General features: G+C 36.8%; 1 protein-coding gene across 2 annotated transcripts in view; it reads left to right on the top strand.

The window, feature by feature from the left end:
- The window catches only part of Nf-YC (nuclear factor Y-box C), a 99,610-nt gene that overhangs the window by 22,150 nt on the left and 60,181 nt on the right, over nucleotides 1–17,279 (top strand). The window contains exons 2-3 of one of the 2 annotated variants that reach the window (XM_068228429.1): nucleotides 9,496–9,620; nucleotides 9,707–9,892. In XM_068228429.1, coding sequence (XP_068084530.1) covers nucleotides 9,496–9,620; nucleotides 9,707–9,892 — 311 coding nt within the window. Of the gene's footprint in view, nucleotides 1–9,490; nucleotides 9,621–9,706; nucleotides 9,893–17,279 lie in introns of both variants that reach the window. The other variant, XM_068228428.1, reaches the window with a different exon arrangement.

The raw sequence follows: 17,279 nt of genomic DNA, 5'->3' as shown, positions 1-17,279 counted from the left end.
ACAGAAGGGGCAAAACATGTCTCAACGATTTTTAACGATATTTAACTGGTATGTTAACATCTTGTACTGTATTGAATAGGTTGAGTTAAAATAAATTTCTTATATTATTATAAATTAAGAATTCATTAATGTATTGCAGCTCGTGGTGGGCACATCCTGTATTGATTGTTGTCCAAACTTGCAGTTAGAGGGACCTGAAAGTGTAATCATCGAATCACAACCGAACACTCGTCCTGCATGTTCAATTGCAGCAATGTAGCACCACTCCTTCTGGGTGTTGCAGTTTCCATTTTCTTCAGTGTACTTAGAGTGTCGCTTCTGTCCATCTATCTGGTATGTTTCCCTGAATAAGACATTGTTATAGCAGGCATGTTATCACTTCTTTGTGTATGGGCCAACTAGTTTTAAGATGTTCATGAAGGATCTCATTGGGTCTGCTGATTTTCCTTTCCTTACTTTGAAGCATTATTGTTCCTACTTCCTCCATAGTGAATGGTTCAAGTTCATTGGTGCTAGTTCGAGAATTAACTCCAGCCTAGTGTCCGTAGACTGTAATACTTATGAGAAATGTGTTTCCCTTCTATCCATACCAGTGTCTCTAGGGAACTTTGGCTGTCGTTTTTTCAATATTGAGAATGGATCTTGCTCTGCAAATTGTAACATCTTTCTTTCCTCTTCGTGGGGAATTCAGTCTCGGCCTCCTTTACGATGGCTTTATATCATTTTCTTTTTTTCAGAATACTCTGTCAAAGCGTTCTTGGATGTAGACATTCTTATTCTTTGTAAGGCTGATATGGTTTTCTTTCTAGCAGCAAAACATGCTGAGGCAAACCACGGTTTTGTTCTCTTGTTACGGTCATTCCTAGTTATGATGGCATTTTTTTATAACATTCTCCATTTTCACTGTTGCATCATTTGTGTTAGCCCAGTCAGTTTCTTGCATATTCTCTGGAACTTGATTTCGAACAGTTTGTAGCTTAACCATATAGGCCTATCTATACTCCTGGACACAGTAGTTCTATGTTTAGTGCGTTGTGGTACTTCCAAATACAGATAGAGATTTATCTCTATTGTTAGGTGTTTTCTGATGGTAACGTTCGTTAGGGTTCTGGTATTAAATGATTCTATTCCTATCATGTTGCCCAGAAAGATGTATGTGTATGGCACTGCTACCATTTATACAAAAGTATGTTTTATCATCTTGGTTACTCAGTAGCGATACACTTTCACCTTCAAGGTTCTCTAGTACAGTCTTAGATTTCCATGTCGTTTGATCTATCCTGCAGTTTAGATCTCATGCAGTCATTAATTGTCCCATTTTAGATACCATTGTTATTGCTCTACTGAGGCTATCTACACAGTTCAAAAAATTAGGGGAACATGTTTTGTAACGTCTGGTATGTGATTATAAGTTAAAAACTTCATTTTCCCGTATTGAACTGAGATTCACAATTGAAATATCAAAGAAGGTTCAACCTTTTCAATACAAAACGTGTTGTATAAGAAGTTCACAACATAATATTTATTGAATAATTAGGACCGGTTTCGACGCTCACTGCGTCATCATCAGCTACAAAGATCAACAAATAGGCAAAGTACATGTCATGAATGATTTACATTAATAACTCTTGTATGGCTGAATACAAATGGTAAACTGCTTTGTCATAAAAGCTAGGAGAAACTTGAGTAAAATATGATAATGTGATGTGACACATAAAACATAGTGGTTTGATGGGTAAAAATTATGCATAAAATTGAACTGATGCTATGAACATGAGAGTCTGAATATGGTGATAAAACTATGTGGTAAAAATAAAATGGTAAAATTGTCCACTCTTCTGTTGTTCACTTCAGGCACATAAGTCCAGGTCCGATGTTATATAGTCAAACCAATAAAAAGATTTTTGTCGAGGCCGGGACACCTGATGTTGGGCGATTGAATAAGGTTGCTCTTCGAATTAGTCTCAGCTCAACAGGGTAGTAAATCTTTAAGAGAGGAAAGAAAAACTAAGTTAGTGAAATGGAAGTCTAAATCGAGTCGCGGTCAAGGGTGATAGAATATGAGACTCACCTTGTTTGGCGTGCTGAGTGTGTGGTGTAAGAAGAGTTCTGGACTAGTGAGAAGGTGTGACTGAGTAGCGAAGTTAGAGTGAGAGGGGTGGGGGGGGGAGGGGAAGTGGAGAGGAGAGGGGTAGGGAGGCGGAGTTTAAGGTGGGTCAGGAGGGCGGAGTGGCAGTGGTGTGGGACGTAAAAGAGTACTGTGGAGAGCGTGAAAGATCGATTTTTCTCTCGTGGTTTTTATACCTCTAAAGACTTCTATTAGGTAGTCGAAAAGAATGCTGGATTTTTCTGAGATTTCGTTAAGATTTAAGTTAGGGTTAAAAAATTGGTCTAGGTGAATAAAACAGTTCTCCGTAACGTCGAGTAAAGGGCCTTTATTTATGTTTTTGAGAATTTCTAGGTCTTGTTCTATGGTGGTAAAATTATGCTTTAAGTCATGTATATGTTGGCCTATTGCGGAAAATCTATTATATCTGATGGCATTAACGTGTTCCAAGTATCTAACTTTGAAGCTGCGCCCGGTCTGTCCGACATATGAGGAAAGACAGTTATTGCATTGAAAACGGTAAACACCTGACATTGCATAAGTGTCAGACCTGTTAACTGATTTGGAATTGTGAACTATATCTATGTTTCTATTGCTGGTTCTGTAAGAAATTTTAATATTATGTTTCTTGAAAATATTCGTTACACTGTGTATATTTTCATTAAAGGTGAAGGTGGCGAATAGGGCAGGGTTATGTCTTTCTTTGGTTAATGTTGACTTCAGTCTATGTTTACATTTGTTAATGATGCGTTCTATGAATGAGGCATTATAACCGTTAAATTTAGCAATGGCCCGAATGGTGTTCAATTCCTTCTTTAGGTTTTCCTTGGATAAGGGTATTTTTAGTGCACGGTCTACCATGCTATAGTAAGTGGCACATTTATGTGCATGTGGATGTGTAGAGTCGTTTCTGATAGTGGTCGCTGTTTGGGTTGGTTTTCTGTAGATATTGTATTCTAAAGAAGAAGGATGTCGTTTAATTGTAAGGTCTAAAAAATTGATCGAGTAATTGGACTCAGATTCTAATGTGAATTTTATATTAGGATCAATCTTGTTTAAGTTATTAAGAGTAGTGGCTGCATTAACCGTTCTATCATCTAGAATAACTAGAGTATCATCAACATACCTAGACCAGAAGTGTATATTTGAAAAAGTGTTACTGGTGTTAATTGCAGTGTCTTCTAGGAAATCTATGTAAATTTCAGCCAAAATTCCTGAGGCCGGCGACCCCATAGCCAGTCCATCTTGTTGGTAAATGCATTTATCAAATGCGAAATAGTTGTTATGTATTACGAGTTTTAGGACCTGCATAAAGTCTTGGATCTCTAGTTTACTTAGCCCACTATATGTTTTTAGGTTTTTTAGTATTATGGGAAGGAGTTTTTTGGTGTTGATACTGGGATACATATTATTGATATCAAATGAGTGAAGGGTATGAAATGGCAGTATTTCAAATTTATTCAGTTTTTCGATTAGTTCGATGGTGTTTTTTACGGATTTTTTCGACTGAAATTTATAGTTTCTACTAAGAAATTTTTGTATGAATTGGGCCAGTTTATATAATGGGCTAGGTCTGTAGTTAATGATGGGGCGTATGGGGACGTCGGTCTTATGGATTTTGGGGAGAGCTTTAGCGGTAGGCAGGCCGGGATTCATATTAATTAATCTCGTTTTTTCATGTTCTGTAAAAAGGAATGATGTATTTTTTAAAGTTTGTTTTAGGAGACGTTGGATTTGCTGTGTCGGATCTTTTTTGACTAAGGAGAAAGAACCAGTATTGAAAAAACTTTTTGTTTTTTCGATATAATCGTTTTTATCCATGATGACCGTTGTATTACCCTTGTCAGCTTTTGTGATGATAAGGTTATGAACTTTAATTTTATCCGCGAGTTTTTTAATGTGTTCTCGTTCTGCAAAGATTTTTTTATGTGAAATAATATTAGTAGCAGTTGTTCTGTTTTTTAGGTTATTGATTTTGTTTAAAGTTCGTTTGACCTCGAATCTAACCTCATCTTGTGCATCTAAAGGTATTTTATTTATGGCTGTTTCGGATTCTATGACTAGTGTGGTAGCGATGTTAACTTTATTTGAATTGGGCCAATTGTGTTTTGGTCCTTTTTCGAGGATCTCGTTATCCTTGTCTGAAAGTGTTATTTCTGTTAAGTTAACTACTGGGGGATGGAAATGTTCTATTAAAGACTCTAGGTTACGGGTACTCGATTCGTTAGGAAATGCTGTAGTTGGACTATTCAGCCTTGCGTTATTTTTAAGGTTGTTGAGTTTCTTCTCATGTGTTACTTGTTTTTGTTCAAGTATGTAGAAATTTGAAATACTGCCATTTCATACCCTTCACTCATTTGATATCAATAATATGTATCCCAGTATCAACACCAAAAAACTCCTTCCCATAATACTAAAAAACCTAAAAACATATAGTGGGCTAAGTAAACTAGAGATCCAAGACTTTATGCAGGTCCTAAAACTCGTAATACATAACAACTATTTCGCATTTGATAAATGCATTTACCAACAAGACGGACTGGCTATGGGGTCGCCGGCCTCAGGAATTTTGGCTGAAATTTACATAGATTTCCTAGAAGACACTGCAATTAACACCAGTAACACTTTTTCAAATATACACTTCTGGTCTAGGTATGTTGATGATACTCTAGTTATTCTAGATGATAGAACGGTTAATGCAGCCACTACTCTTAATAACTTAAACAAGATTGATCCTAATATAAAATTCACATTAGAATCTGAGTCCAATTACTCGATCAATTTTTTAGACCTTACAATTAAACGACATCCTTCTTCTTTAGAATACAATATCTACAGAAAACCAACCCAAACAGCGACCACTATCAGAAACGACTCTACACATCCACATGCACATAAATGTGCCACTTACTATAGCATGGTAGACCGTGCACTAAAAATACCCTTATCCAAGGAAAACCTAAAGAAGGAATTGAACACCATTCGGGCCATTGCTAAATTTAACGGTTATAATGCCTCATTCATAGAACGCATCATTAACAAATGTAAACATAGACTGAAGTCAACATTAACCAAAGAAAGACATAACCCTGCCCTATTCGCCACCTTCACCTTTAATGAAAATATACACAGTGTAACGAATATTTTCAAGAAACATAATATTAAAATTTCTTACAGAACCAGCAATAGAAACATAGATATAGTTCACAATTCCAAATCAGTTAACAGGTCTGACACTTATGCAATGTCAGGTGTTTACCGTTTTCAATGCAATAACTGTCTTTCCTCATATGTCGGACAGACCGGGCGCAGCTTCAAAGTTAGATACTTGGAACACGTTAATGCCATCAGATATAATAGATTTTCCGCAATAGGCCAACATATACATGACTTAAAGCATAATTTTACCACCATAGAACAAGACCTAGAAATTCTCAAAAACATAAATAAAGGCCCTTTACTCGACGTTACGGAGAACTGTTTTATTCACCTAGACCAATTTTTTAACCCTAACTTAAATCTTAACGAAATCTCAGAAAAATCCAGCATTCTTTTCGACTACCTAATAGAAGTCTTTAGAGGTATAAAAACCACGAGAGAAAAATCGATCTTTCACGCTCTCCACAGTACTCTTTTACGTCCCACACCACTGCCACTCCGCCCTCCTGACCCACCTTAAACTCCGCCTCCCTACCCCTCTCCTCTCCACTTCCCCTCCCCCCCCCCACCCCTCTCACTCTAACTTCGCTACTCAGTCACACCTTCTCACTAGTCCAGAACTCTTCTTACACCACACACTCAGCACGCCAAACAAGGTGAGTCTCATATTCTATCACCCTTGACCGCGACTCGATTTAGACTTCCATTTCACTAACTTAGTTTTTCTTTCCTCTCTTAAAGATTTACTACCCTGTTGAGCTGAGACTAATTCGAAGAGCAACCTTATTCAATCGCCCAACATCAGGTGTCCCGGCCTCGACAAAAATCTTTTTATTGGTTTGACTATATAACATCGGACCTGGACTTATGTGCCTGAAGTGAACAACAGAAGAGTGGACAATTTTACCATTTTATTTTTACCACATAGTTTTATCACCATATTCAGACTCTCATGTTCATAGCATCAGTTCAATTTTATGCATAATTTTTACCCATCAAACCACTATGTTTTATGTGTCACATCACATTATCATATTTTACTCAAGTTTCTCCTAGCTTTTATGACAAAGCAGTTTACCATTTGTATTCAGCCATACAAGAGTTATTAATGTAAATCATTCATGACATGTACTTTGCCTATTTGTTGATCTTTGTAGCTGATGATGACGCAGTGAGCGTCGAAACCGGTCCTAATTATTCAATAAATATTATGTTGTGAACTTCTTATACAACACGTTTTGTATTGAAAAGGTTGAACCTTCTTTGATATTTCAATTGTGAGTCTGGTATGTGAACGTTAATTTGTCAGATGGGGTTCCAATGGTTGTACAACACACCTTGAGACCTTAGCTACTCAGGGTATGTCAAATCGAAGTTATACTCTATCTGCAGGCGTAGCCATGCATCACCCCTCAAAACAAAGGGAATAGCGGTGCGTCCGTGTGTCATTGTGAGGTACACAGACTACTGCGGTCATTTTGAACACGTACGTCAACCAGCACATCCCATGAAACATCTTAACGAGGTTGAAGTCGCAAGGGCAGTCGCTTCGATCCAGGAAGGATGGACTTTTCGTCATGTTGCTGTGGATCTCAATATCTCTCCGTCAGTTATTCACCGCTTGTGGAATCGTGCTCAGCTGTGAGCTTGCATTCGGATGATAGTGGATTTGAACCCCACTGTCAGCAGCCCTGAAGATTGTTTTCCGTGGTTTCCCATTTTCACACCAGACAAATGATGGGGCTGTACCTTAATTAAGGCTGCTTCCTTCCCACTCTTAGCCTTTTCTATCCCTTCGTCGCAATAAAATCTATCTGAGTGCGACATAAAGCAACTTACATGTTACAAATCTCATGTTATGATCCATATTGAAATGTATTTAAAGTCAAAGAATAATATTAAATTATAATTCCACCTATTCAATGCATAAGAGTTTTTTTTATTTAAATTTAAGAAATAGATCTTAACATATTGTATATAGGGACATGTTTCGCCCATAATGAGGTCATTGTCAGCCTTAAAATCTCATACCTGAAAGAATGAAAAATTTGTAGTTTTTAACAAAGGTCTAAAATATAAATAAGATGATATTGCTGTAGGTATAAATGTCTAAGAAAAGAGTAGCAAGTGGAAGACAGTAGTTATAAGTACTCTTATGACAAAGTCTTATAATCAATCCTTATTATAGATGTTTTACGAATGTCCTGTATTTAATGTGGTAACAAGTAGTGAGTTAAAAGTTCAAAACAAATAGGTAAATTGCTGCGTTGAGAAGAAATCGGGTAAATATGGTGCCTTATTCTGAAGATGGTGTAAGGAGTTTATAATCGCTTAATATTTGGAATAAAAATCACTCTCAGTGATGGTTAAATTAAAATCCAAAGTTGTTTGTTGAAGTCGTTAATCTTATGTGAAAAGATAAGACGGCAAACTTTTTAAAGCACTTAGGAGGGAGGACAAGTACTCGTCAGAAACTTAGCTATATTTATATTAGCAGGTATACGTGGTTGTAGCTTCTTATGTTAAAAGTCAAAAGGAAAATGTGCGAGGTTGAGTAGAGTTTGTGGTGTTATATCTAAAACAAGAGGAGAGTGAAATGTTAAGGAATCAAATTAAAGGAGAAGGAGAGAACGAAGAAAAAAACAATGTGTGTGAAATTACTTACCCCTTTGGCAGTTGTGATGTTAATTTGGTTAAAGATGGGGTGAGTTGAAGAAAATATGTTGTCTGTAATTTCATTTATCTTTTCGACTATTGTAATGTCAATTAGTTGCCATGGTAGTGTTAAATTTTAAATAAAATTTAAATAAAAAGCTTGTATGTATTGAATAGGTGGAATTTATAATCTAATATTATTCTTTATTTAATTTAATTTCCGGGTTGAACCGTGTTGTACTTGTACACACATCGCGTACAGTTTGCCCATTCTTTGATGTAAAGCAACTTGTAAAAAGAAAATCTAATTTTTTTGTGAATTTGGTGATAGGTTCTATGGACTTAGGAAACTTTAGTAGTGCTAATCTCTCTGAAAATTGTTGATCTGAGATTTAAAAAAGGTGTCATCTACATAACATGTGTCCCAGTAAATGATACACTTATTTATTATTGATTATTTTTGTGTTTTCTGAATGAAACATGATCACTATACTAGATTAACTTACTAGACTTCGTCCGGTAGTCTCTACCAATGACTGCTGGATGTGTATACAAACTACCTGGCTAGCTATTCCCAGGGCATAATCCAAAGCATTTTCAATACACTTTTACAGCATAACTCTTATAGGGGTTTGCAGTGGCTTTACAAGATTTAGATTTTTCGTCTTAACAGTTGTTGACATTTGAAAATTTAAGAAGGAAGCCATACTTTTCAGTGTTGACTCAATTTCAATGTAAAATTGAAAGCTTTCCAGCCTACCAAACACACAATTTCAATATAAATATTACAATGTAACATACCTCTAAAGAAACATTATTAAACAAGGAATAAATACACACTGTTAAACGAAGAATGACACATATGCTGCAATCGTGACAAAGTGGGGCTTTATTAAGACAATGGTTTTTCGAACACCTCGCAGTGTATGCTGGAATAGTGACAAAGCAGAGTTTCATTGAGATAAGTTCCAAATTTCAGATTCATAAATGTTTGGACAGAGATAAACAAACATATTTCCAAATATTCAATATGACTTGATAGAATCTGATAATATTCTTTTGAGAACGAAACATCTCATTCTTTGTTTAATAGTGTGTTTTTATTCTTGTTTAATAATGTGTTTTTTACAGGTATTTTGGCCTAATATATAATATTTGTATTAAGATTGTGTATTCGGCAGACTGGAAAATCAGAAATACTGTATGAATTTTATTTTAAATGCATGATTCCTTGATAGTGTTACAATTTTCACAAACTGTAGTATATTATATAGGCTGCTCGGTTTTGGCTATGAGATCTTAATGTAAATTCGTGTCTGTATCTGAGGTGGTGGGGCTCTTTTCAGGTACAAATTTCTGACAGTACCAGGAATTCAATCGGGGCCTCCGAGGATGGCAGTTATAATAGCGCTACCGTTATGCTACAGAGATGGACACGAGGTCATAATACCTCCCATTTCTGAAGTTTCTTTAAAGGACTTCTAATTACATTTTTTTATGGAAAATAAATTCATTTTATAATTTCTGAGATAAAGGTTCGGTTTAATATCAATTTTGTCTGTAATGTAGGACAGATGGAGAGGTAGAGGCAGATACCAAGACCACAGCAGGTGGCATATCTCAGAGCCAGTCTGAAGCTCAGCAGGCTCTGGCAACCTTTTGGCCCAGGGTGACTGAAGAAATAAGGAAAATTGGAACTGTAAGTTTTGTTAATTTATTTTTAATTGTGGTTGTAATGATGGAATGGATGGAATTGATGAGATTAATTGGAACATTTTTTTCTAGTTGGATTTAAAGGCCCAAGCGCTTCCATTAGCCAGAATAAAGAAGATTATGAAGCTAGATGATGATGTTAAAATGATTAGTGCCGAAGCCCCTATGCTGTTTGCTAAGGCTGCAGAGATCTTTATCCATGAGCTGACATTAAGAGCCTGGGTGCACACCGAAGATAACAAGAGGAGAACTTTGCAGGTTTGTTAACTTCCTGACATCTCTGTTTTCATATTGTACAGTTTGTATCATCTTATTGGAATCAAAATGGGGTGGAGAAAACATTTGCATACATCAAAAGACAGTAGTGAATATTTTATTTGTTTGTATTCAGGGATCGATTTTAGATATAGAGAATACATTATAAACTGATTTTTGATAAAGGAAAGGAGTATTCTCACATACATAGGTCTAATATGTGTAGGCTCCAGGAAACATCTTTACTCCATCCGAGAGTAATGAAACAAATGTATATCATGCCATAGGCCAATATAGAATGAGAGCATTGGAAGTAGGAGCACACAGTAGTATAAAGACAGTGACAGGTAGTGTAGGAAGAGAAAAATGGAAGGGAAATACAAAAGGACAAGGACAGTCTCCACTTCTTCATGCAGTGCGGTCTTCAAATAGATGGGTTCTCCCCTCATCAATCCCAGTTCTTCAATCCACAACAAACTCATTCCTGCTTCCCAGCTTCATCAGGAGGGCAGGCTTTCAACATTTACTTAGGGGCCATCTTCACATTCCTGATGTGGAAAGTGAGGGATAAACAGAAAATCAGATAAATGCAAGATACACTGCTTTCCTTCCAATCCAGTTATTCAATTTTATTACAAACTATGGCCGGCGTCAGCGTTGATGGCCCCTGGCCGTGCAGAGGGAGAGAGCGATGATGTGAAACACAGCGTTGCCGTGTATGGGCAGTCATTCCTGCCACTTCTAACACTCAACATCAAATATCACGTGTGCTCGGACAAGTTTTTTGTTGTAAGGACTCTGCATATGGTTAGTATGAAATCAAACAATGTTTTGAACATATAGAAAAAAAAATTACACGTATATACCAAGTGGTTCGCGTTTTATGGCCTGTTATGAAACTTGAGTTTTAAGGATATATAACACACTATAAAAATAACCCATGATATTGCATTTTAGGCTGTCCTAAACACTCAAAGCCAGGCTGAGTGGCTCAGACAATTGAATCCTATCTCATTCTGGTGGTATTTGAAGGTGCTCAAATACATCAGCCTTGTGCCGGTAAATTTACTGGCACATAAAAGAACTCCTGCGGGACTAAATTCCGGCACATCAGCATCTCTGAAAAATCCTTAAAGTAGTTAGTGGGATGTAAAGCCAATAACATTATTATTATTATTATTATTATTATTATTATTATTATTATTATTATTATTATTATTATTATTATTATTATTAAACACCCAAAGAGTCTGGATAGGACTGTACCCCCAATGTTAATATATCGAGAAAATTTTATGAACATTGGTGAACCTGAAATTATGAAGAGCTAAGCTAAGCTTCTAGTTTGACGTGACTGTTGATAGCATGATCATAGCCAGGGGCATCCAGTTTTACGTAGAATCCAGTACACAGTGATGCGATTTTTCATTTAAGAGCCACATGCATTGGCTGGGATTCGAACAGTGTTGGCTTGGTGAGAAGCCATCAGCTCCACCACTCGGCTATCGCGCCTTTCTAATTATGACCCTCTGCTCCCATCACTTAATTCAAGGCTGGTCTGCACTGATTAACATTTAACAACATGTTAAATGTTAAAAGTGTTAAATGTTAACTGGTGACGCCATTAACATGTTAAATGTTGCATACACTTTCATTTAACATTGTGTCCACACTTAATAAACATGTTAAACTTGACTTCCTTTTTCTATATACAGGTAGTTTATATCACTTTGTGGTAATACATTTAGGTGGTGTCTAGTATTTTCAAACAAGGACAATGGACTCGGATGAAGAGGATTACCAGGCGAGCTGGCCATGCGGTTAGGGGCACGCGGCTGTGAGCTTGCGTCCGGGAGATAGTGGGTTTAAATCCCACTGTCGGCAGCCCTGAAGATGGTTTTCCGTGGTTTCCCATTTTCACACCAGGCAAATGCTGGGGCTGTACCTTAATTAAGGCCACGGTCACTTCCTTCCAAATCCTAGGCCTTTCCTATCCCACCGTCACCATAAGACCTATCTGTGTCGGTGCGACGTAAAGCCACTGGCAAAAAGAAAATAGATAAAAAGTTATTCTAAAAAAACATCTTCAATCCTTTCTGAGTTAAGGAACACGCAGACATGGTCTGAATTCGAGGGACCGTTAGCCGTAAAAAGCTAAAAACCTTAACTGGGGACCTGTCCGGGATAGACAAGCTGCCCATCTTAGCCAGATAGACTACAAAGCTGTTAGAGGTGAGTGACAACTTCCACGAGCAGCCTTTCCAACTACCTGCCGATACGCTTGTTGCCTATCTGTTCTACTGCTGCTGTACCAGACTCACCAAGGACAAGACGCCAAGCTGATCACCACCCGGACAGGGGGATGCTGAAACCGCTGTTCATCTTTTCCAGTCTGTACGTGAAAAATCTGCCACACAAAGTAAAAGAGTGCATTAGTGAGATCTATCAATTAGGTTATCCGCTTTCCTCATCTTCTATCTATATAAATGAAATCGTAATGACCGTGTGTCTGTACATTGTCTATTTTGGCAAAATTACCACACAGTTATCCGTTTCACATGTAATAATAACCATCTGCATAATTTTTAGCTTTGGTGTCTGTCTGTCTGTTTGCCAGTTTGTCTGTTTGTCCTTCTATAACTTGAAAACTACTGGATACATTTCCACCAAACTTCATATTTAGAATGCACCTGTGCTTGGGTAGGTTTTAGCGCAAATATTGTTTCTAAATCCCTGAACTGAGTGGGGAATTTTACAAAACTGAAACAGTGATTTTGGACTCGCTCAGAGTATACACAACTGAACTTAATGGAAATCTACCTGCCTTAATGTAAATGAATTTCTAAACTTTTTTTTCTCACGTGCATCATTTCGATAACAGGATTAATAAGGGAGATATCATTAACGGACCGTTTTTCGGTACAAGTCCCACTGGACTTAACGCTAGAGAGGGTGCGCGTAAAGCTTATTTCTTACAACTTGAATACTACTGAAGATATTTGAACCAAACTTTATATTTAGCATCCGCCTGTCCAAGGGTAGGTTTTAAGGTCAATACCATTTAAAATTTCCGGAATGGACTGGGGTTTTATAGGGGACCGAAATGGTGATTTTACTCTCCCACATTATATAAAGTACAAGACCAACCTGACTGGAAATCGATCAAACTTTTCGGAAATCCAATTCTAATTTCTTTTTTTTCATGTGCATTTATCAACAGGAGGATTAATAAGGGAGATAACATGAAAGGTCGGTTTCTCAGGCTAAGTCTAGCGGACATAGCCCAAAAGGATTTATACGTGGAGCAGATTCCTTATCTATCTACATAAATCATATCGCAACGACCATGTGTCTGTGCATTGACTATTTTGGCGAAATTTTCGTACAGCTTTCCGTTTAAGGGGTAATAATGACCATCTGCATATTTTTTAGCTTTAGTTTCCTGGAAGTCCTAAATTTTACCCCCCCCTCACCCAAAATCAAGATTGCCTCACAATCTACCACACGAGATGAAAAATTGAAATTAAGCAAAATTATACATTTTAGCCAGTAACCTACGGAAAACTTGCAAGATCTTTATATATTTCACTTTTTATGCCGAAGAATATCGAAATATAGGCAATTTAACGACGGTGCAGACCTTCGTTTCGAGGTATTTCGCGGCTAAACAGTAAGTCCTATCACAAAACAGATGGCACAATCTTCGTTCAATTTCGAGTCATCTACAACTTTGGTCCTGTGATATTTTGTCGTCTCTCTCTCTCTCCCTTATAGGGTAGATTTGGCTGTGTATTTCGATTGTTCATCAATGTTGTGCTTTTTACACGTTTGTTACTTAGATTGACACACATTCATAAGAAAGATAGTCATCGAATTTGGCACGCACATTGACACAACCAATGGCTATATGCGAACCAAATTTCATGAGACTAGCTTCCACATAAGTATGTGAAAAATAATGTAAAATGATAAAAATGTACCCAAATTTCACCCCATTCAAATATCGTAACTCAATCGAACCCATAAATATGTGAATACGAGAATATGTTTTAACACCAAACATGTAGAGCGATAAAAGGGACGTCTGAGGGTGCAAACCGTTTGTTGGTATGATGTACCGTTTAGGAGCAGTAAATCTCGAAATGAAGGTTTGCACTTACAAACGTGCTCATGCTTATCTGTCATCTATATAAATATAATAGTAATGACCTTCTGTCTGTACACTGATTATTTTGGCGGAATTTCTGTACAGTTGTCCGTTTCAGTTGTAATAATGACCATCTGCATATTTCTTAAGTTTGGTGTCTGTTTGTTGGTTTGATTGTATGAGTTTTTATAACTTGAAAACTACTGAATATATTTCTACCAAACTTTATATTTAGAATCCACCTGTCCTTGTGTAGGTTTTAGGGCCAATATTATTTCTGAATATCTAAATTTACTGGGGGTTTATCCAAAACTGGACCCATGATTTTGCACTTCCTCAAAATATGCACATCCGAAATTAATCGAAATCTACAATCCTTAATGGAAATCAGTTTCTAAAACTTTTTTCTCCTGTGAATGTGTTGTCAGGAGGATTAATAAGTGAGATATCATGAACGATTGGTTTTGCAGGTTAAGTCCAGCGGACGTAGCCAAAAGGTATTGTACGTGGAGCAGATTCCCCATCTACCTATATAAATAAAATCGAAAAAACTGTGTGTGACTGTACATTGACTATTTTGGTGAAATTTTCGTACAGATACCCGTTTGAGAGGTAATAATGATCATCTGCATATTTTTTGGTTTAATTTCCTGAAAGTCCTAATTTTTACCCCCTCACCCAAAATCCAGATTGCAGCATAATCTGCCAGATGAGCAAGAAAAATGAAATTTGGCAAAATTATACGTTTCAGCCTGTAACGGATGAAAAACTTCCAAGATCTTTAAATTTTTCATGTTTTATCCCCGAAGAATATCAAAATATGGAGGCAATTTTAATGATGGTGCAAACCTTCGTTTCGAGGTATTTCGTGGGATAAACGGGAAGTCCTATCATATAACGGATGGCACAATTTTAATTGAATTAGAAGTGATCTTCAACCTTAGTCTTATGACCTTTTGTCGTATCTGTATTGTCGTATCTGTAGCGCTCTATTTCTCTATTTCTCTCAATTTTAAGTAAATTTAGACTTTTTACCTGCAGAATTCATACTTTCAATCACTTACAGGAAAGATCAAACTCTACACGAACATTGGCCCACCCAGTACTCATATGTAAGCCAAATGCTATGTCAAATAATTATTCGAAAAGTAATGCAGTGTAAGATAATCTTACACAAATTTCAACCTATTCAACGTTTCTGACTCAATCTGACCCATGAATAATGAGATGCAAGCAAATATCATAGGACCAGCCATTTAGATCGCTAAATTATGCGCCTTAAGGTGCAATCCTTTGTCGATATCACGTACCGTTTAGCAGCAGTTAATCTGTAAATGAAGGTCACAATATTGTAAACATGCATATACTTTCGTATGTCCATCTAAATATATTCATTGATGTCGATTTGTAGCGATCAAGAAAGGGTGTGTCTGCTATTTTAATCAGTACTCCCTACACTGACTTTGACTGGCAGTAGGAATGGGGTCCTTCTCCAACTTCTATGTAACTGGCATTAGTAAGGAGGGCCTACCATTGTAATGAATAATTCACTTCTCGATTTGTCTTGCAGAAGACAAGGGAGCATGCAGTTTTGTTCAAAAGTCCCCTACCCTATTGTGTTTGGCTCTAGGCCAGGATGCTCGCCATTATAAACAAATGTTCCAATCTACAATGTGACTAGCATTAGGCATAGTGGCCTGCTATTTTCATTGAAACTCAGTAATTTTGTGTGACTGGCAGTAAGCTGGCTGGCAGCAGGGAAAAGGGTCTGTCATTATAATGATAACTGCACAACTCAATTTTGACTGGTAGTAGGGAAGTTGCCTGCTCTTACAATAAAAACTCCTCAACTGTAATCTGTCTGAAATTAGGAAAGGGGCCTGTCATTGTAACTAAAACTCCCCAAATCGATTGTGAATGGCAGTAGGCAAGTAAGCCTGCCGTTATCATCACACCTCCGCAACCCACACTTTGCATTGGAAAAAACATATGGGGACCTCCACATGCTATTTCTCGGATAAGGCTAAGAGACATGCAATTTTAAAACAATCTCATTAATTGCACGTACAGTATTTACTTTGATATCCGTAATAATAATAATAATTATTATTATACAATTTTTTTTTCTTTTTTGCCTTTCAGTTGAATGCGAACTAGCAAGATCCAATAGATTCTTTGCTTTTCACCACCCATTGAAATAAACTAATAATTTATTTGCTTATAAATTCATTTTATCTCGTTTACATCTTATTAATAATTCAATGTGTCTGAGCAGGAACTTCTTTCAAAATTTGAATATGCTAATATCAAACTATTACCTGAATTTAACGGAAGTACTTCCTGTAGCTTAGATTATTTTCTTGCAAGGTGCAACTCTTTCTTAAATAATTTTAAGAAAGCTGCTACAGTCCCATATGCAGACCTCATTAATAAGTTCCAATTCAATGTGGTAAAATCTAAATTGAAAGGAGACGCATGTAGCATTTTGGATTTGGATGCCAACACTAGTTACGAGAGATTTAAAGAGACGTTAGTAAGAAAATATTTAGATGTTAGAGACGAACGTCTCTTAATACAGGAAATCTCGAATTGTTTTCAGAAAACTATTGAATCCTACACTGATTACCATGAATGCTTAGATTCGCTAAGCCTTCGGTACAAAAGTCTCTGTAAAATCAACTATAGAGACCAAATCTTAGAATTAAAACTCGGTGCGACGTAAAGCCCCTAACAAAAAAAAAAAAAAAAAAAAGAATTAAAACTAAGAGAGTTAGAAGAAATAAGCTTACACACATTTAAAGCTGGTATATTAAAGCCATATTGCTCATATCTTCACTACACTCAAATTACACACCTCACCCAAGCTTTTAGAACCTGTAGATCACATGACATTGACAGATCACACGAAAACTACATGGATCAATTAAGAGGAACGCGGGTTACAACTCAAAATAGATTCATAGTAGTAAGCCGCCCTCACACAACCCAAGTCATAATCATTTCACTCTATATAGCTGATGATGACCACTAAGTGGTCGAAACATGTCCTGTAAGTGTTAATATATTATTTTGCCTAAGGCATAAAATAAAGTATCGATTAGGTGGTTCTTTATATTAACTTCTTGATTATCAGAACAAGCTCATTACACAGTCAATTCAACGGAGTCGTCCCATATATAGGTGAACTAGCTAAGAACCAAGAACTACTTTGAAGGTAAACAACGTAACATGTCCGATGCTGTA

This window comes from Anabrus simplex, chromosome 6 (assembly GCF_040414725.1).
Source record: "Anabrus simplex isolate iqAnaSimp1 chromosome 6, ASM4041472v1, whole genome shotgun sequence".
Taxonomy (NCBI): Eukaryota; Metazoa; Arthropoda; class Insecta; order Orthoptera; family Tettigoniidae; genus Anabrus; species Anabrus simplex.
Note: the sequence above shows the minus strand (reverse complement) of the source record. Positions and strands in the feature narration are given on the sequence as shown.